Here is a 21743-nt window from a genome sequence, read left to right as displayed (position 1 = left end):
CCAGGAGGCCCGAGCATGTGACTTTTGATCTTGGGGTCATGAGTTCAAACTGCACGTTGGATGTAGAGATTGTTTAAAAATAAAATCTTAAAAAAATAATAAAATCTTAAAAATAAACATGTCTTTCACATTTTTTTTCAGAGAAAAAATGGCTCAAGCATATGACTTTGCACTAGATAAAATTGGAATGGAAATTATGTCTTATCAGGTAAACTTTTTTCCATACTTACACTTAATATGTTGAAAATATCAAGAAAGATACTGACATTTTACTTTATTTCTTAGATTTGGGTGGATTACATCAATTTCTTAAAAGGCGTGTAAGTATTTTTATAGGTTTTTTTTTTTCCTTCCATGTGAACAGTTGCTTTAGCTACACTATAATTGTTGGCATTTTTTAATCCAATGCCAGGGAAGCTGTTGGGTCTTATGCAGAAAATCAGAGAATAACAGCTGTCCGAAGAGTTTATCAACGAGGTTGTGTTAATCCAATGATCAACATTGAACAACTCTGGAGAGACTATAACAAGTATGAAGAGGTAAATTAGCCAGAGTAGTTCATTATTATAACTAAGCCATTTTTAATCTTTATGTACTTGGATTTATGGATTCTAGCCTCTCTAGTATAAGGTACCTGGATATTGGTACTACACAGGTCTGTTTTATATTGATTGTAATCAGAGAACTACTCCTAATGTTTTTGTAAGGCTTTGAGAGTCTTTTAATATTACTGAATTATTTTTCAGAGAATACCCTGGGAGAAATTATAATTCTTACAAAACCACTTATATTCAATGCTAAACCATATCCACACAGTCATACATACACATTGTCATTCATTGCTTATGAAATGGGACCTTATTAGAATTGTTTCCAGTAGGCATGTTTAGTTGCATTGCAAGTCCTTGATGTAGTTACAGTGCTGTGATTTATCGGCTTGCAGTGGAGCTGCAGTCCAAGATCTTTGTCTCACTGGCATATTTTTAACTAGCTGAGCTAATCAGCTTATATATAGGAACATACTTGTCAAATAAGCTGTATCGTTACAAGTTTCTCTTATATCTCTTGTGATGAGTAAGAACTATGTAGGGTGTTGAAACTGTTCTCTTGGGGTGCCTGTGTGACTCAGTTCTTTGGGCATCTGCCTTCAGCTCAGGTCGTGATCGCAGGGTTCTGGGATTGAGTCCCGAATCAGGGCTCCCTGCTCAGCGAGCAGTCTACTTCTCCCTCTCCCTCTGCTCCTCCCCCTCACACATGCTCTATTCTCTCTCAAATGAATAAGTAAAATCTTAAAAAAAAAAAAAAGTTACACAGACCTAGTGAGAAAAGGGATTTTAAAGCAAAGTTCTGGCTATTCAATCTGATGAATCTGTATAGCATTTTTTTATTAATAGAATTTTATATGAAATAATAGACCCTTTCCAAATCATTCCTTATCTTTAGAAATTCCTGACGCATGGAGACTTACTACACCCTCCTAACAGATATAAGCAGATCCTCCTTGATCCCTGAAGCATGTAATGTGATTAACCTTTATTTTATTAACAAAATGTTTCAAAATATAGAGTTTAAAATTATTTAGTAATTGCACAAATTAACTGTATTGTACTAATTTTAAAACATACTTAATTTTAAAATAATATACATTTCTCTTTGTTTTCATAGGGTATCAATATTCATTTAGCTAAAAAAATGATTGAAGATCGGAGTCGAGATTACATGAATGCTAGACGTGTAGCAAAGGTATGGAATTCCAACAGATCACTTCTTTTAATGAGTATGTTGTTTATACAAGAGCTTTCCCTGTTTCGTGTTCCTCTTGGCATTTTCAGTTATTAGCAGTCTTAACTAATGACAATTTCATCATCTGAGTAGATATATTTGAAATGAAATGCCTCTTTACACACATGTTAAAGATAAAAATAGAACAAATCACGTTTGGAAGAAACCTTTTTAAATACTTGACCAGGACATGGAGACAGGTTCTACCTGAGATTGACGAAGAGTTCTATGCTTTCCTCCTATCTGCTCATAAATACTTGAATACTGTACTACTTTGTGGTCTCATAGCTCTTAGGACCAGATTTTTGTCTTTTGTGCATACCTTTCCATTCATTGACACTATTAAGAGGCAGGGAAGATAGCCTAGGAATACAAACTATTGAAATTTTAAAAGACAGTTTCTCCAAAGTTGGCAGTAGTGATGCCACCAGATCATCAGTCATGTTGATCTGTCAGCTCTTCTATCCTGGAGAGTGACCTCCTAGATCACCTGTAGAAAGGGCCCAGAGGTGTTCTGTTCACTCAGGCCTAGGGACCTCTTCTTGGGTATGTCATCCTCTGTTATCTTTCTCTCTGTTCTTCAGTAGTTTTTAGATTATATTAACAAAGCGGTATTTGGGGAAAATAGGCATTTTGAACAAAGTATTCCAAACTGATCAACTCCATTCCATATATCTGAGTTGTTCCGAGGCTCACCACAGAATTCTAAATGCTTGTTATCTAGGAATATGAGACAGTAATGAAAGGTTTGGACCGCAATGCTCCCTCAGTGCCTCCTCAGAATACTCCCCAAGAAGCCCAGCAGGTGGATATGTGGAAGAAATACATACAGTGGGAAAAGAGCAACCCTCTTCGTACAGAAGATCAGACGCTTATCACAAAAAGAGGTAACAGGATTAACCCTCCTGGGACTCCAATTACATACATGTTCAGCCACTTGATATTATCCCATAGGCTATTTTTTGCCTCCAGTCTTTTTTTTCTCTTACGTTCTTCAGATTCAATAAGCTCTATAGATTCTTCTCCATCCATGTTCACTGACCTTTGTTTTATCATATCCAGTCTGCTGTTAGACCCATCCAGTGAAGTCTTCATTTCAGATATTATACTTTTCAGTTCTATATATTTCCATTCTAGAAATTTTGGAGAGTGCATGAGTGGCTCAGTAGGTTAAGCATCCAACTTGATCTCAGCTCAGGTCTTAATCTCAGGGTCATGAGTTCAAACCCCCATTGGGCTCCATACCCAACATGGAGTCTTCTTAAAAAAATATTGCATGGGGACGCCTGGGTGGCTCAGTGGGTTAAGCCGCTGCCTTCGGCTCAGGTCATGATCTCGGGATCCTGGGATCGAGTCCCGCATCGGGCTCTCTGCTCAGCAGGGAGCCTGCTTCCCTCTCTCTCTCTGCCTGCCTCTCCATCTACTTGTGATTTCTGTCTGTCAAATAAATAAATAAAATCTTTAAAAAAAAATATTGCATGTTTTATAGTTTCTTTTTTATAGTTTCCATTTCTCTGTTGAGATTCTGTGTTTATTAACACCTTTTTCTTTATATCCTTGAACATATATATAAGAGTAGTTCTGAAGTTCTAGATGTCTGCCATCATGGAATTGGTTCCTTTATCTCTTGACTGTGGGTCACATCTTCCTATTTTGTCAGAGTCTAGATGTTTAAAATTTTTCTTTAGGACATTATACAGATGTACAAATGATAAATTGTGAAGACTGGGTTCTCTCATCTTCCTCTGAAAAATACTGAGTTTTATTTTAGCAGGGAGTTAAATTATTGACAGATCACCTAGACCTTGTTAGGATGGATCTATTTTAGATTTGCCTTTAATTTTATGGTAAATCTCTTTGTCCTGGGACAAAGTCTTTACTCCTTAGACGGAGGGGGAAGTTCAAGGTGTTTGCCCAGAGCCTCTAACTTCATGGGACTCCAATTCTAAACTTGATCTCCATTACAGTGGGCAGCTGGTAGGAAACCTATTCAGCTCTTTTAGCCTTCCAGCTTTGCTTTCCACTTGAGCTCTTTGTATTCTTCTGTGTTTAAGTACATTTTAGAGGCCAACTAAAGATTTGAGGGCATTTATGCTCAGATGTTCAGGCACCATTCTCTGTGACTCTCTCTTTGCTGGGGATTTCCCCCCTTAACTTTCTACCTATTCTCATAGCTCAGAATGCCATGTTACTTCCCTTAAGCCAGTAAGACTTCAGTATTTGACTTGAGATCTAACTATCCCTGTACACACAGCAATGTATCCCTGAGGGGAAAAGTCTTATTAAATATGGATCTTACCCTGTGTGGTTCTGATTTTTTAAGGGTTCAATGTTTTTTGGTTTCTGTCTTGGCCATAAGTTTCTTTTGATCAATCTCCCATGCCTTGAAATAGTTTTGGGTTTTTTTGGGTTTTTTTTTTTGTTATTTTGGTTTATGATTTTTATTTTCAGGAGAGTTAGTCTGATAGAAACAACTCTGCTACTGTTAGAACTAGAATTTGGAACTTTAAACAACTCCTCAGTCTTGTCTTATCTGTAAGCCTTTGCAGATAATTTCCTTTGTCTACACTATGTCCCCTGTTCCTTTCTGAGTTCAACTTACTCTCTGATCTGACCAGATTCTTTCCCTTCCTCAGGTTTTGCTTTAGATGTCAGTTCCTTAGGGAAGCCTTTCTTGAGTCTAACTATGCAAAGTTCTGTTGCTGCAGGTTCAAGAGTACACTGTACTTTCCTCATCATAATAGTTATTACGTTTTATAATTGTCTACATGATATCTTCCCAACACAGGACAGACTCCTTGAGTATAGGAAGCCTTTTCTTTTCTTTTCTTTTTTTTTTTAAGATTTTATTTATTTGTTTGACAGAGAGAGAGCACAGCAAGGGGAGCAGCAACCAGAGGGAGAGGAAGAAGCAGGCTCATCCAGCAGGGAGCCCGACACGGGCTCCATCCTAGGACTCTGGGATCATGACCTGAGCTGAAGGCAGATGCCCAGTGATTGAGCCACCCAGGCACCCCTTGAGTATAAGAAGTCTTAGTCACTGATACATTCAGTATCTCTCACATTCCCTAGCATACAGTTTGTGCTCAATAAGTACTAATTTGGGGGCGCCTGGGTGGCTCAGTGGGTTAAGCCTCTGCCTTCAGCTCAGGTCATGGTCCTGCGGTCTTGGGACCGAGCCCCTCATTGGGCTCTCTGCTTTGCAGGGAGCCTGCTTCCCCCTCTCTCTCTGCCTGCCTCTCTGCCTACTTGTGATTTCTGTCTGTCAAATAAATAAATAAAATCTTTTAAAAAAAAAATCAGTACTAATTTGATAAATGATAGATGAATGGATGGGGTTTAGGTAGATAATGGTGCCAGAAATCATTATAACTTTTATTTCTAATCATTCATAATCGAGGGCTGTTTTAGCCTACTAAGTTAGTAATAATGCTTGTACTGATAGTTTCTTAAATAATATTTTGTGAATGTCTTCCCTAGTTATGTTTGCTTATGAACAGTGCCTGCTTGTACTCGGCCATCACCCTGATATTTGGTATGAAGCTGCCCAGTATCTTGAGCAGTCAAGTAAACTGCTTGCAGAAAAGGGGGTATGTATTCCTTTCCCCATCTTTGGCCTTTTCATAGTTTTAATAGAGCAATAACTTGCTAAAAATACAACACTGAATTTTGGTAATGAAGTATAGGTATTAAAAATGTTAATCTTGGGTGCCTGGGTGGCTCAGTGGATTAAGCCGCTGCCTTCGGCTCGGGTCATGATCTCGGGGTCCTGGGATCGAGTCCCGCATCGGGCTCTCTGCTCGGCGGGGAGCCTGCTTCCCTCTCTCTCTCTCTGCCTGCCTCTCTGTCTACTGTGATCTCTCTCTGTCAAATGAATAAATAAAATCTTTTAAAAAAAATAAAAAATAAAAAATAAAAATGTTAATCTTATAATATAAAGCTTAGTGACATTGTTATATGTGGCTACCTTAGTCAGAATTAAAATATAGGAACTGTTTTTAATCTATTAAAATGATGAGCCATTTAGAATACTTGAATGATTCTTCTGTGTGTTAAGAAGTCTTTGGAATTTTTTTAGAATCCAGAAGTGCATATGTATCCATATGTATATATGTGAGTGTCTGTTTCATTCTCTTTCAGCTCTGTGAAAATTATTGAAGAGTGAACTTTCTTTTTTTTTCTCCTAGGATATGAATAATGCCAAATTATTTAGTGATGAAGCTGCTAATATATATGAAAGAGCTATAAGCACTTTATTAAAGAAGAATATGCTTCTTTATTTTGCATATGCAGATTATGAAGAGGTTAGTAACAATATTTAGAACTTTCTTATAATTGGATTTTTTACTGCAGGACTGAATTTTTTTCTGGCTGCTTCTTTGCCAGGTATATTGCTTTTGGTAGAGATGATGCAAAATGAACAGTTATTAGTCCTCAGCTCATTATATATTTATGTTCAAAGCAGGTGCCATTGTGGGGTACAGCCTCTAAATTCCTCAGAGCTCGAATCCGGCTTGTTTGTGACTGTCTACTTATATCTGCTTCTTCTCTATCACCCTAGAGTCGCATGAAGTATGAGAAAGTTCACAGTATATATAACAGACTTCTGGCAATTGAGGATATTGACCCAACCTTGGTGAGTAACGTTATGTCTCTTTACACCTTTGTAGGCAGCTTTAACAAAAATTTTTACTTTACATATATTAAAACTCACTGGTTTTTTGGTATAGTTCTATGAATCCAGACCAGTAACATTGAGTCATGGGACCACCATCATAATTAAGATACAAAACACTTATATGACCTCACAGAAATTCCCTCAAGTGACCCCTTTATAGTCAATTACTGATCTCTTCTCTTCTTTCTTTCTTTTCTTATTTTCCTTAATTTATTTTAAAATATTTTATATATTTATTTGAAGGAGAGAGAGAGAGAGAGAGATCACAAGTAGGCAGAGAGAGAGGGAAGCAGGCTCCCCACTGAGCAGAGAGCCTAGTGCAGGGCTAGAGCCCAGTGCAGAGCTCGATCCCAGGATCCTGAGATCATGACCTGAGCCGAAGGCAGAAGAAGCTTAACCCACTGAGCCACTCTTAAGTAGGCTGCACACCCAGTGTGGGTCTTGGACTCACAGCCCTGACATCAAGAGTCACATGCTTTACCAACTGAGCCAGCTAAGCATCCCCTCAGGTATTTTTTTAATGCAGCCGTATGAAGCAGTAGTGCTTTCTCTTAACACCTTCCTTGTGATTATGGTTTAAAGCCATTTATGCCACATAATTGTTGCCTAATAAATATTTCTTTTTAAATAAGTGGAAACAATAGAAGCCAGCATTCTGGGAAGGAATTAGACAGGAACTCACTATATCCTGAATTCTGCTCCATAATAGTGGTTTTCAAAGCCCTGAGTTTCTGTAAGAATGCCATGAAGCTCTTTGATCCAGAGGACAAGGGCTCCGGTGGGTGTGCGCAGCTCTAGAGCCTCTTCCTGAAGTCAGATCTGTTCTGCTTTTTGGTTTATTTGTATTGGGATTCCACTGTTTTGATTATTTGCATTTATTCATCATTTTAAAATTCATTTAGGGGGGCGTCTGGGTGGCTCAGTGGCTTAAAGCCTGTGCCTTCAGCTCAGGTCATGGTCCCAGGGTCCCGGTATCGGGCCTCACATCGGGCTCTCTGCTTGGCAGGGAGCCCGCTTCCCCTTCTCTCTCTCTCTGCCTACTTGTGATCCCTGTCTCAAATAAATAAATAAAATATATATTTTTTTTAAGAATTTATTTATTTGACAGAGAAAGATCACAAGTAGGCAGAGAGGCAGGCAGAGAGAGAGAGAGAGAGGAGGAAGCAGGCTTTCTGCAGAGCAGAGAGCCTGATGTGGGACTCGATCCCAGGACCCTGAGATCATGACCTGAGCTGAAGGCAGTGGCTTAACCCACTGAGCCACCCAGGCGCCCCAAATAAAATATTTTTTAAAAAATTCATTTAGGAGAGTCTGGTTGGCTCAGTCATTGTCTGCCTGCCTTTGGCTCAGTCATGATCCCAAGGTCCTGGGCTCGAGCCCCGCATTGGGCTCCCTGTTCAGTGGGAAGCCTGCTTCTCCCTCATCCACTCCCTCTGCCTGTGTTCTCTCTCTCGCTGTGTCTCTCTCTCTGCTAAATAAATAAATAAAATTAAAATAAATAAATATAAATAAAATTCATTTAGTGAACTGTTCTGTGCACCATGCTAGATTCCAGAAGTACAATGACAAATTAGAGAAAATCCCTCTCCTTAAGGAACTCATAGTTCATTCATCTACTCATCCATACCTCTATCAAAACTGGGTAACATAGTTTGACATGAAAACTGGGCAAATTAGGACTCTATTCTTAGTCCAGAAACATTTGTTCATTGAACAGATATTACATATTTATCATGTATTGTGCACTCTGTGGTGCTTAGTATAAAATGACTCATTAATAGTTTATCAGTAAAGTTACATTATGTGGTCTTTGGGAAAGTAGTGTTAGTGGGCTTTTTAAAGCAATAAACCAAGAAAATGTAAAGTTAAACATATACTATTAAACATTAGATTAAATCTTGAGTTTCTAGGTGTTGGCATTTATTAATGGAATGTTTTCTAATGGTTTTACTTTTATTACCTCCTTATAATTTAATTGCATACTCAGGAATTAGATAGTAGTGATGATTGTACAACCTCATGCATATACTAAAAACCATTGTACACTCTAAAGGGTGAATTTTGTGGTATGTGAATTATGTATCAATTTTTTAAAATTTATTTCCATTAAAAATTTTAATTTGCATGCAGCTTTAATACCAGAAAAAAATTGCTTGTGGACTTAAAGAGAGCACTACTTAAAACCTAGCTTTCTGATATCTTGGGTATTCAATACAGGAAACATACTAGTATAAGAATAAGGTGAGATTGTTTTGGATGCTACAGGGATCACATTCTGCCTAATCTGTAGAATAGAAATTCCTTTTTTTTTGCATAGGTATATATCCAATATATGAAATTTGCAAGAAGAGCAGAAGGTATCAAATCTGGAAGAATGATATTTAAAAAAGCAAGAGAAGATACCAGAACCCGCCACCACGTCTATGTTACTGCAGCACTCATGGAGTATTACTGTAGTAAGGTAAGTGCTGAAATAAAATAGAAAGGTAAAATAGAGGGGCGCCTGGGTGGCTCATGAGTTAAGCCGCTGCCTTTGGCTCGGGTCATGATCTCGGGGTCCTGGGATCGAGTCCCACGTCGGGCTCTCTGCTCGGTGGGGAGTCTGCTTCTCTCTCTCTCTCTCTCTCTCTCTCTCTGCCTGCCTCTCTGTCTACTTGTGATCTGTCTGTCAAATAAATAAATAAATAAATCTTTAAAAAAAAAAGAAAAGAAAAGAAAGGTAAAATAGATTCTTTCATCTGAGATACATTAAAAAAAAAAGGTAGTCTTAGTTTCTGTCCTTAAGTTTTAATTGCTCTGTATCGTAAAGGAAGTCTAAGTGTATCTGTGTAAAATTAAATGGAGCATCATCCAAATCCCCACTGTCTGCTAACTGATGCCTTATTAAACACCTTGGTTTTGAACGCAGCAGTTTTTACTTAATATGATTTTAATTTCCATTTTAATACTTTATGTAACTTGCTTAGGTGTCATAGTTTTAATATTGTTTTGAGTATCTTGTCTGACATTTCATAGAAATCAGTACATTCCTTTCTACTTCCAGGACAAATCTGTTGCCTTTAAGATTTTTGAGCTGGGTCTAAAGAAATATGGAGACATTCCAGAATATGTCTTGGCCTATATTGACTATCTTTCCCACCTGAATGGTAAGTAAGTTTTGGATCTATAATGGTTATGTAATTAATACTAAACCCTCAATATCATTCTCTGAAAATATGTTGCTGGGTTTCTTTTTTCTTAAATGTATTATAATTCCGTCATCACAGTGGAACCGGCACTTACTAGGCACTCAGGAAATATTTGTGGCCTAACAACCATAAATTTGTATTTGAGTAATGGTAGATGCTTTTGACTCTGCAGAATGATCTTTAATACCTCATCAGTGAAGTCCCATCACTAATAGGATAAAGCCACAAATTCAGACTTGGGAAAAAGAGTTGTTCATGCTCATCTCTTGTTTCCTGGGTCGGGGCTGGAGGAACAGACAACAAATATTTAGCCACCAAAACTCAAAGATGCCCAAGTAGTAAAGTGAAATGCTTGGAGGCTATTAGAGGAGAGATTTCAAAAAGAAACATTATGTTTATTACCATCTTTATGTCTCTACCCTGCTGTAATATTAAGATCCGACCTTATACCCGGCACAGGGCTGAGGGATTCATATAACGAATACATATGTATGTGTCTCATTTAGCCTAGTTACCCACAGTCCAGTACATGTAATTTCTTGACTAGAAATGGCGTAAAAGTTGGTTTAAGAAAGAAGTGTACAATTATGTGTCATTTAAATGAGTTAGATATCACCGCTATCTATCAATGCTTTGATATTTTTAAAATGTACAGCATTCTTTATACCTATATAGTAAAAAAGAATAAAACTTAAAAACAATTTGGTATTTTAGCTTAGTGATTTTATACTCTGGAAAAGGACTTTCACTCCAAAAAATGAGACAGTGGAGCATTTAATTAAAAAGAAATTTTCTCGGGGCGCCTGGGTGGCTCAGTGGGTTAAAGCCTCTGCCTTCGGCTCAGGTCATGATCCCAGAGTCCTGGGATCGAGCCCTGCATCGGGCTCTCTGCTCTGCAGGGAGCCTGCTTTCCCTGCTTTCCCCTCTCTCTCTGCCTGCCTCTCTGCCTACGTGGGATCTCTGTCTCTCAAATAAATAAATAAAATCTTTAAAAAAAATAAAAAAATAAAAAATAAATAAATAAATAAAAAGAAATTTTCTCTTATAGAATTAATGTTTGTTGGCTGCCTGGGTGACTCAGTAGGCTAAGCATCTGCCTTTGGCTCAGGTCATGATCTCAGAGTACTGGGACTGAGTCCCACATTGGGCTACCTGCTCAGCGGGAGTCTGCTTCTTCACTCTGTTCCTCACTCTACTCATACTCTCTCTTTTTCTCTCACAAATAAATAAAATCTTAAAAAAAAAAAAAAAGATAAAAGTCGAATGGGATACCTCACACAGATACCAGTTATAAATCGTCTGTCAGAAATGCAGTACATATAGAAGGAGGGCCATACTACAGGTAAAAAAAGACCTGGCTTCTAGTTCCAGCTGTTACTCGGTAACAGTAAACCAGATCAACTCAATCGTTTTTTAAGATTTTGTCAGCACGTGCTCATAAGCATGGGGAGCGATAGGCAGAGGGAGGCAGAGGCACAGGTTCCCAACTGTGCAAGGAGCCTGACGCAGGACAGGATCCCAGGACCCTGGGATCATGACCTGAGCCAAAGGCAGCCATTTAATGGACTGAGACACCCAGGCATCCCCAACTCATTCGTTTTGAACCCCAGGTTAATTCATCTACAAAAACTGGGCAAGTAGTTATCTTTTTGCAGAGGATTTTATGAGAATTAAACAAGATGAAGCATGTGTGAATACACTGTTGATTGTAAAATTTAATTTTTCAATGTTTAAAATCTTTTTTGTATCCTAGAGGACAATAATACCCGAGTTTTGTTTGAACGAGTCTTAACCTCTGGAAGCCTTCCTCCTGAGAAGTCTGGGTAAGCTGTTGGGAAAACTTGTTGGTCAGGTTCTGATGGCAGTTTTAATACTTGAATTGTGATCTGTGGATGAATGTTTATTTAGAAGTTTCAGAAGAAATTTCCCTTCTCTCTTGAAGCTTAATTTACAAATACCTGCCTGTTTAAGATTTTTTTTTAAATGTTTAGATACTGGGTAGAATTGAAAGAGGTGTTGGCCATTTATTGTTAAATATTTTAATATTCTTCCTAGTTTACTATGCCCTAGAAATTGATATAAACAAATAAAATTTCTGAAAATTTTACCATGGTTCAGAACAAAAACTCTTACATATTGAAAGTTTGTTTGATATATTACATCCCTGGTTTATGTTTTTGACTGTCAGTTTTATCAAACAGGAATATGGTATAGTGGTACAGTGGAAATAATAAGGCTCTGGAGTCTTGGGTTCAAATTCCAGCTCAGCCGATGATACCCTAGATACATTTCATAACCTTTCCAAATCTTAGCTCATCAAATAATAACATCTGCCAACACAGGCTTTTTATAGTAGTCCCGTTCCTGGTATGCAGTAGGCTTCCATGTGTTACTTGAGTACAAACGCTTTTAATGACATTTGAGTCTCAGAAAATTAATTCTGGCTGTTAACAACAGTTCTGAGGTACAAATATGTCCCAAATAATCCATGTTAATGAGAAAACAAAAGGAAGCATGTTAGATTTTAGAATATATTTTTATTCATACATTGAGTGAAGACTGTATTCCACATAATAATTCATGCCACTAAACAAAATGGTGAAGCCACATTACTCAGGAGAAATTGGAAGTCTGTATATGTTCCTTTTTCAGCTCTTCCACCAAGAGTTTACCCTCTTTAAGGTAAATGTGTCTCTTACCACAAGGGGATAGGAAGATGTGCCAAATAAATCTAAAAAAAAAAAAAAGCTTAAACACACAAATGTGCAGGATGAAGTGTTATCTATAACTTACTTTCAAGTACTTAAGCAAAAGCAAGGTGAAACCAATATGGCAAAATATTAACAATGATTAAATCTAGGTAATGATGATGGTCTATAGATATTTGTTATACTGTCCTTAAGTTTGAAAATCTTAATTAAAAAAAGAGCTTTTTCTAATTAAAAAAAGGGATGAGGTGGGGCGCCTGGGTGGCTCAGTGGGTTAAAGCCTCTGCCTTCGGCTCAGGTCATGATCCCAAGGTCGGATCGAGCCGCACATCAGGCTCTCTGCTCTGCAGGGAACCTGCTTCCTCCTCTCTCTCTCTCTGCCTGCCTCTCTGCCTACTTGTGATCTCTGTCTGTCAAATAAATAAATAAAACCTTTAAAAAAAAAAGCAGGGGGGATGAGGGAACTTCAGGCTTTTTTTGTGAATGGACTCCCTATTCCAAACCTAGAATAATTAAGTACTGATTGTATTTATTACAGAGAAATCTGGGCCCGATTTCTAGCTTTTGAAAGTAACATTGGTGATCTAGCTAGCATACTCAAAGTGGAGAAAAGACGGTTTACAGCATTCAAAGAAGAGTATGAAGGCAAAGAAACAGCTTTACTGGTGGATAGATATAAGTTCATGGACTTATATCCTTGCTCCGCAAGTGAACTAAAAGCACTTGGTTATAAGGTATGTACTTGGGATCAAGAGATATGTAGTAGCCCTACTTGCCCCATGTCTTAGAATAGTTTATGGATACACATTTAAAGCAAATTCTGAACTAGAAATTAGTTTTAGAATAGATTTTTCAGAAAATGGGGAAAAAGTTCAGGGCTTTTCCTTGAGTTTATGAAACGTTAAATATCAAAAGTACTGAACAAAATAATAGAGTGAGGTTTAACAATTTCAGCCTTCCCCTGAAATCGCCAGTGCCCTGTATCTTTTGTCTGCTTGGCACATGAAGGTATTGTGAAAGGAAGAAACAATGTCATCTTAGGTATTGTTTTTTCTAATAGTTCTTAAAACTGACGAACATGTTTTGACAGATCTTAAACCAAATGTAGCTTCAGTAGGTATAATGAAGAAACCTCACAGCTTGTTAAAAGTCCATAAAGTTCCCGAGGGGATTTTTGTATTTTAACATAGTACTTCAGAGGGTTCTTGGGGAAATTAGCTTATCTGGAAATGGAACTCATCTATATAGACAACAGAATCGTAAGAAATCTGGCCCCTGAACCTGTTCAGGCTAAGATTAATGTTTATGCAGCTCCAGAAATAGCCCTTGCTGAGAAAAACATTGTTCTATCATTTCTTGATTTTTCCTGTGTCATGAAACCAAAGACCAAGATGGAAGTCCAAAGGGAAGCTATAGCCACAGATCCTAGATTGGGTCCCTTTAGGGACCCAACCAGCATTAGGATACTCTTGACCATCATTCTCCTCAGGAGCCTCTTCTGGCCTGTGTCTCACTGGTTTGGTATATGAACCAGATTTAAATGGGGAAAATGACCCATAATTGAAGCTTCAGACCTTTTCACTGGTGGAAGCCCTAGTTCTGTGCCAGTCCCAGCTTCCTATTCTATAACTACTCTGACTGCTCAGGGATCAGGAAATTTAGTTTCTAGTTTAACTTCTCAATGAAAAGCAAAAGACCTTTAAGACCACCTATTAGCAAGGACTATTTTAACTTTGCCAAGATGAAAATGGAAATTAATGAAAATAGAGCTCTATTTCCGAGTTGAACTACTTCTTAAATATGAATTCTCCATCTTCTATTTCTATTTCAACTCTTTTTATTGGGGGGGAGAATTAAATATATTCCCATGTGTATAAAATGTGAGTGGGAAGAGAGAACAAGCCATCCGTAATGGGCCTACTTCTTGAGATTTGCCACCATGAGGTGGCATATGAGCAGATTCTGAGAAAGTGAGATGTTCTTCTACCTCTGTGGTGGCAAAAGGGGCTCTGGACAGGCTGACTGACACCAGTGCCTGCAGCAGAGGAACTTCTCTGTTCTGTTCCCTCTCAGCTCTCTTCCTGTGGTTTGAACCCAGTTATTCTCAGTGTATCCTCAAGATTGTAGAGTTGCACAATTATATTCAAGTCCCTTTTTCAGGTTTAGGATTCTTCTGTTCTGCATTTTCAGGATGTCTCCCGTGCTAAGCTAGCAGCTATCATTCCAGACCCAGTGGTAGCTCCTTCTATAGTGCCTGTTCTGAAAGATGAAGTGGATAGAAAACCAGAATACCCTAAACCAGACACTCAGCAGATGATTCCATTTCAGCCACGACATTTAGCACGTAAGCCATGACTTTTAGACCCAGTACTGAGACCTCTGTGTGTTGGTTCAAATCCAGAGGTGGGGGGGACTGATGTGACCTTTCCATTGCAGGTTAATTATTAGACTCAGGGTCACTATGACAAGTGACTTGGCTGTAATCTTTGCCGCAAACTGAGTTAAGAATGTCCTTAAAAACAAAAATACCCTCAACAATTCAGATTCCAGCAACCAGTTTGGGCAGAAATGCTGCTCCCTACAAACTACCCGTACAACTGGACACTCACTCCAGCGATGCTGTCTGGTATTACTTACACTTACTAATGGGTAGTAGCGCCTCTCGATCCTATTTGAACACAAGGCCCTTATGATTAAACATGCTGTTGAGTAACCGACTTTAAACAGGATTGCCGCACACATGACTTACGAGGCTTAGAAATGGTCTTTGACAAAAACTGACTGACGTCCCACCCCTGGATTGTTTGCTTTTCTGCCTCCCAGCGGCCGTGGGGGTGAGAGGGCGCTCTCTCCTCCACTTTAGCTCCTCAAACATGTGAAGCACGAAAGGCAATTTAAAATGTTCAGAACAAAGCAACACAGACCTAGAACTCTCTATATAGATTACTTCTGATTTATTTTAGCCCTGTGTAGAAATTCTTCCCTCCTGTCTGATTCCTTCTCATTGTGTCGCAGCACCCGGCTTGCACCCTGTTCCCGGGGGCGTTTTCCCAGTGCCGCCTGCAGCCGTCGTTCTAATGAAACTTCTCCCTCCTCCCATCTGCTTCCAGGTTTGTTTACTATTATTTTCTTGATAATACTTGCTCTGTGGGTTATAATACTTGTGTGCTTTTTCTTGTCTTACGGAAAATGTAAAGTCGTGTGATTTTAACTTGTCAGTTATTGGGGATTAAAATTTATTTGTGTCAAAATAGGGTCCTTTTGTACAAGTGGATGAACTGATGGAAATTTTCCGAAGATGCAAGATACCAAATAGTAAGTGATGAAGGCCCTGCTTTAGGGCCGTCTTCTAGGCAGGAGACCGTTATTCTTTGCTCCTGAAGTTTCCAGATTCAGCTAGCCATCTTGCTGTACCCTGAAGCCTCAGAGTGATCAAACCCTCTTTGGTACAGAGAGGCTCCTTCACATCTAATCCCACTGAGTAAAACATCACAAAAGCAGGTCTTTTCTATTCATGGGAACACGCACTAGGACCCTGGGCTTCTGAAAGTCCTTGTTAAGAGCCTCTTTTGTCTTTTCCTCTAATTATGTAGCATCACTACTACCCTCCCTTGCTCTGCCAGCAGCAGGTTCTGAAACCAACCGCAAACGTGTCAGGTAGCGCCTGCAGAGTCTCTCCCCAGAGCGGACTCTGCGGCGCCCCCAACAGGCCTTTCCGTGTGGTTTGCGCAGCTGTCGAGGAGGCGGTGCGGATCATCACGGGCGGCGCCCCGGAGCTGGCGGTGGAGGGCAACGGCCCGGTGGAGAGCAACGCCGTACTCACCAAAGCGGTCAAGAGGCCCAACGAAGATTCCGATGACGATGAAGAAAAGGGCGCCGTCGTTCCCCCCGTTCATGACATCTACAGAGCGCGGCAGCAGAAGCGAATTCGGTGAGGCGGGCTCCAACCAGCCTCTGGAAGAAACTCCAGGATTCCGTTTTTGCCTCTTAAGTCATATGTTTAAAAGAGACAATGCTTTGTTACAAGGTTCTTGGAAACAAAGTTGTATTGTCATTGGTGCCTCTATCATATGGTTCTTGAGAAAAAAAACCAACCAACCTGTGTGAATTTTAGAATATGGAACAGATCTGTGCTCTAAGCAAAACTAGGTTTTCAAAAATGTGAGAACAGCACAAAACGGCAGAACCACATTTTGTTCCCTCTTCAAGGGTGTCTTGTATGTGCCGCTTGAAGATTTGTGAGTTTTCAACAGTTTTATTTTAAAAACTGGATGGCTTATGATTGTAAAGCATTTTATCACATTTTCTGAAAACAGTTCTGTTTGCTGATGTAGAGTCCTGCCTTATTGTTTGTTTTTATTTATGGCAGAATGTATGGAACCGGTTTTGTAGTTTAAAATTTTAAAACAATCCTTTAAAAAAATAAAAGGATCTCAAAAATGTCATGCCTCCTGCTGCTTCCATTCAGAATTTATTTAAAATAGCTACTTATTCAGCCAATACCTTTTAAAAATAAATGCCAATACAAAGAAAAGTCATCTTGTATTTAATCTATGTACACTTACCTACTTGTCCTCTCCTGGCCTCAGTGCTAACTGTAAACAGAGGGATCTGATTTTAAGAGACAAATTAAACATTTAGAAATCCTCAAATACGACTGTTCTTTCCCCCAGTCTGAGGCAGATATATTACCTTTCATGTCTTTTAAAAGCAATGTGTGGGAATTCCTTTCACCACCCACTGTCTTGCTCACAAATGTACTTCAGAAGGTACTCCATGCTCAAGAACATGTTCTTCAGGAGCTACGCGCAGATAGCTTTAAATTCTAAGTCCTAAGAATTTGGTTTCATGCTTTGTTAGCAACATTACCTCCTCTTGACTCATTTCTAGAAAAACTACGAGACACAGAACTAGTTGAGCCTAAGGGCTGTGATTCAGAATAAAAGCTAAAAGGAAGGGGGGAAAAAAAGTAAAAGTATTACAGTTATAAAGAAACTTACAAATTGGGTATGCAATTTAGAATTGGAATTCAAAAATGATTAAATAGGGGCACCTGGGTGGCTCAGTGGGTTACAGCCTCTGCCTTCAGCTCGGGTCATGATCCCAGGGTCCTGGGATCGAGCCCCACATCAGGCTCTCTGCTCAGCAGGGAGCCTGCTTCCTCTCTCTCTCTCTCTCTGCCTACTTATGATCTGTCAAATAAATAAAATCTTTAAAAAAAAAAAGTAATTAAATGCATTTTAAAATCAGCCTCAAATACTTCTACAAAACTCTTGCTTTTAATGGAAAAGACGTTATCTTGAATCTTTTTCTTGCATAAGCTTATATGTAGCCAGGTAATATTGTCGTAATTCAAAGCATGTGTCTCCTGTATTTTTCCCATTAAGGCTAAAATTTTATCCTATAAACAAAGTCAGCTGGCTCTAATTCAGATTGTATTATCCTCTCAAGTATTGCTTTTAAGCTGTGTAGCTTTTTCTTAATATGGTTGTCATCAAAACAATCTGAAAGACACAAGTAGTACCAAATAACTTCCCAGGAATTAAAATACAGAGGTGCAGACTCTCCTGAAGTGCTGTCTTTGGGTAGTGTTTCTGGGTTTTCTTTGTTTTGTTTCTAATTATTATTAACATATAATGTAACAGATTTCTTTCGGGGCAGAGACCTGATTGATCAGTCTTACACAATTCACAGCACTCACCATAGCACACACCCTCCCCAATGTCCATCACCCAGCTACTTTGGGCAGTGATTTAAAGACAAATGGCTTCAAAGGCCTGTAATGTCTGCATGAACGACAAAACAAAGCTATGTGAATGCATGAAAAATGATTTTTTTTTTAGCATCGTAATAAAAAGAAAACACATGCGCGCCGACCTTGATGAAAAGTACCACTGAGCAGCCACTGGGGCATTATAATTATTCCTACTCCATTTATTTCTAAGATGTTTTTTTCCTGAATGTCGTTTGATCTATAAACACAAAAAGGATTATTTGTTAAGAGAAACCATTTTCTAATGTTCTGCTATATATATATGAATGTTTAGATTTTAACGTGATTCTGCGTATTTGATCATTCCCTTTGTAGACACAGTTGATCAAGCAGCATGGTGTTAGAAATCTGCATTGACTTTTGGAACTCTAATGTGTGGATGCTCGTACAGCCAGTCCTACTTGTCCAGGAACTCTCCTGTGTCCACAGTGCTAGACCCAGAAATTTCCAAAAGATATCCGTATTTTTCCTTTTTATAAAAGCAAGGACATTTTCTAGAGAATTCTAGAACCCAGTAAGATGAAAAGACTCAGTCCTTCCTGAACAAAATCAAACTCTAGCCTCTAGCACTGAATTTCACGTGAGAGGTTTTATCCGTGTTGCCACTCCTAGTAAAGTAAAAGGTAGTGGCTACTAAGTAAATGTAAAACTCAACAACCAAATTTGTACCATTAGGAAAGAATGAAAAGACATGCCTTTGTCATCATATTAACCTTGATCAATAATTATAAATTTATTTGGTAATTTTATAACCCTCTATTGGCCTGTGCTTAGCACGTAAAACCAAGAGTTCATTTATACGACAGTATAAATGTTCATACATTTTTTACAATATTTCAGTTCCCAAAGCAAACTTCCTTAATGTCGGTAGTCCTCTTACCTGACACTCAGCAAGTGAAGTTCTATTTAATAAAAATTTCAGAAGTCCTGTGAGATCATTTATACAAAGTAACAAAACTCCGGTACCATGTTCCTGATCTAAGTAAAATCTTACATATTCGACAAAAGGGTCAGCTTACCAAGCTTTGGGAATAAAAGCCAAGAAAAACAATTCATCCATTTTCTAAATTTTCCTCCCTGAACCCTGACCAGAGTTCTGCTTTGAGCATGACGAAGACAGTACTTCAGAAAGCAGAGGCGGCAGGAATGAAAACAATGGAATTGAAGGTGCTTCTTCAGTTCTGGGGTTGCTCTTTAAGTCAGAAGTTACTCTTAAACCATTCTTGGTGTTTAGTTCAGAAAAAAACATAAAAATGGTGAGATGTGGCTAGTGCTACTAACATCAGACCCATCTGATTTCAAACCTAAACCAGGCCTACACGTGAGTCCTAGTTCTTAGGTTCTGAAGGCAATAGAAACAGAAACCCCCAGCAGGGCTGGGAACAACTAAATCCTGCCTGTTTAGGTTCCAGACACTTACTTTCCAGGGCTCTAGCTTTTTCGGAAGGGATCAGTGAGCATCTGACAAATTAAAAGAGCTTATTGCACTTAGACTATCTCTTCCTCCATCCCATGAAGTTGTCTTGAGCACTACGAACGAAATAGTTCTAGAATACAAAATCCAATATTAAGACACAATTGCAAACATCATTGTGGTTCTTTTATTTAGATTATGTTTTCAATGAGATAAATGCCTTTAAATAGGAGTTTCATAGCCGATCATCTGCCATCCTTCATTTGTTCACTCATGCAATCGTTTAGTTCAAATAATACAGAGGTGAGAGTGGGGAGGAATCGGTGGGTGGTGATGGAAGTAGGGAGAAGAGCAGCGGGAAGACCAGCTTTAGTACACAAGAGTTGACGGAAGAAAAGCACAAATCCCAGGACAGGAGGAAACCCTTCTGTCCAGCCTGCAAAATGCACTCACTGAAGGGAAGCGAGGCACAGACACAGGTACACCTACGTGGAGAGGGTTATATGCTCTCCTTGGTTGTTAACAAGGCAATTCACAGTCCCTTCCCCGTACAAAGCATTCTAATATCCATTCTCAAGTGTAATCCTCACAGGAAGTGTGAGTGAGTCGTTTCCGCATTTTACACATGAAAATGCAGGGGCCTGAGGGACAATGACTGGCCCAATATCACACAACTAGTAAGAAGGCAACAGAGGAGGGACTCCAACCCAGACGGTCCCCTCAATCAGGAGCTTTGTGCACGATCCTACTGCAGTGTACTTAATCACTCCCCTGAGACACATCATAGAATGTCAGGACTGGAAAGCAGTTTAACGATCAAGTCTATTCCATTCGTTTTACATGTGCTGGAAATAGGTCCTGATTTGCTCTAGTTAGTATGTAACAGAAATGGGGTCAGAACTCTGGTTTCCTGGCAGCTCCCAGTCTCTGCACTCTACCACCCGGCCTCAAAATGAAAATTAATGCAAACGTTCTACACAGAAACCAGAGCATGCCAAAAATCCCCGGACATCAAAGAGCAAATACCTCTTCCCTTTGTAACTCAGCAGGAAAGGTGGTGCACCAATACCTCTTGATTCCCGGGAATCGTGCGGTTTTAGAGAAATGAACATAAGCACCTCCCCAAAAACAGAACTGCTAAATAACCCATCAATCGTCAGCCAGTATCTGCATGTTATAAGCCTGCTGTGTCAGACTTATTCATAACTTTTCTTCCGAGAGAAAAAGCTCTTACGCACCTGTTTACTGCGTTCAATCAGTAAGATATCCTTAGCTGAAGTATACTTTCAGTCGGGTTATATGGTTACATAAACAATCGCGTTGTATAGCTTGCTTTAAATGTAATGAGATTTTCAGGGGCACCTGGGTGGTTCAGTGGATTAAGCCTCTGCCTTCGGCTCAGGTCATGATCTCAGGGTCCTAGGATCGAGCCCTGCATAGGGCTCTCTGCTCAGCAGGGAGCCTGCTTCCCCACCCCACCCCCGCCTGCCTCTCTATTTGTGATCTCTGTCAAATAAAATAAATAAATAAATCTTTTAAAAAAATAAATAAAATAAATGTAATGAGATTTTCAAAAAACACCTAGGCTGAGAATCCATCCACCCAACCGAGAGCTAACAAAGTAGCAGTTACTACTCTAGACGTTCATTCATCCATGAGAGCATCAGATCAATCGAACACACTGCAATGATGAACCGGACTCTCAAGGTGCTTGGTTCTATCCACAGTAAAGCACTACCGCCAAATAAACCCAGCACTTTCCTAAAACACGCTTGTTTCCACAAACCTGTTAGGTAGAAAATCACGTCAAATCCAGTCAGAATGCATTATATAGAACCAGTTCAATTCTGAAGGATAATTTCTGCTCCAAAGGATACGTATCTTGGAGGGAGAGCTGGGGGGGAGGGGTGGTGTGTGTGGATTATAAGGAGATGCTCAACAAACATTTCCTGAGGGACCAAATGAAGTTTCCTGGCCCTTGGTGATAATCCTATGAGATTCCAGGAAGTAACTCACTTATCTTCAAAGAACAACAAAATTCAGTATGAATATTGTGATTCTGAACTTGGCTTCCTTCATTCTTGGCTTTGCCATCTGGAGAACTCTGCCCGTGGACATTGAGGTAGGGGTGGGGGGGGTGCGGGGAGAGGAGAGTCTGTGCGGGTCCCTGTAAAATATGCATCAAGATTTCAAATGGTAC

General features: G+C 39.3%; 1 protein-coding gene across 2 annotated transcripts in view; it reads left to right on the top strand.

Annotated features, from left to right (window-relative positions):
* The window catches only part of CSTF3 (cleavage stimulation factor subunit 3), a 69051-nt gene extending 52043 nt beyond the window's left edge, over window positions 1–17008 (top strand). The window contains exons 4-19 of one of the 2 annotated variants that reach the window (XM_032356549.1): window positions 142–208; window positions 286–320; window positions 413–539; window positions 1666–1743; window positions 2507–2669; window positions 5263–5372; window positions 5970–6086; window positions 6344–6418; window positions 8778–8921; window positions 9504–9606; window positions 11402–11471; window positions 12895–13090; window positions 14547–14700; window positions 15372–15466; window positions 15611–15671; window positions 16089–17008. In XM_032356549.1, the coding sequence (XP_032212440.1) occupies window positions 142–208; window positions 286–320; window positions 413–539; window positions 1666–1743; window positions 2507–2669; window positions 5263–5372; window positions 5970–6086; window positions 6344–6418; window positions 8778–8921; window positions 9504–9606; window positions 11402–11471; window positions 12895–13090; window positions 14547–14700; window positions 15372–15466; window positions 15611–15671; window positions 16089–16291 (1798 nt within the window). In that variant the 3' untranslated portion in view covers window positions 16292–17008. The remainder of the gene's footprint in view (window positions 1–141; window positions 209–285; window positions 321–412; window positions 540–1665; window positions 1744–2506; window positions 2670–5262; window positions 5373–5969; window positions 6087–6343; window positions 6419–8777; window positions 8922–9503; window positions 9607–11401; window positions 11472–12894; window positions 13091–14546; window positions 14701–15371; window positions 15467–15610; window positions 15672–16088) is intronic. The other variant, XM_032356548.1, reaches the window with a different exon arrangement.
* The last annotated feature ends 4735 nt before the right edge of the window (window positions 17009–21743 follow it).

Source organism: Mustela erminea, chromosome 9, assembly GCF_009829155.1.
Source record: "Mustela erminea isolate mMusErm1 chromosome 9, mMusErm1.Pri, whole genome shotgun sequence".
In the NCBI taxonomy this organism is placed as follows: Eukaryota; Metazoa; Chordata; class Mammalia; order Carnivora; family Mustelidae; genus Mustela; species Mustela erminea.
Note: the sequence above shows the minus strand (reverse complement) of the source record. Positions and strands in the feature narration are given on the sequence as shown.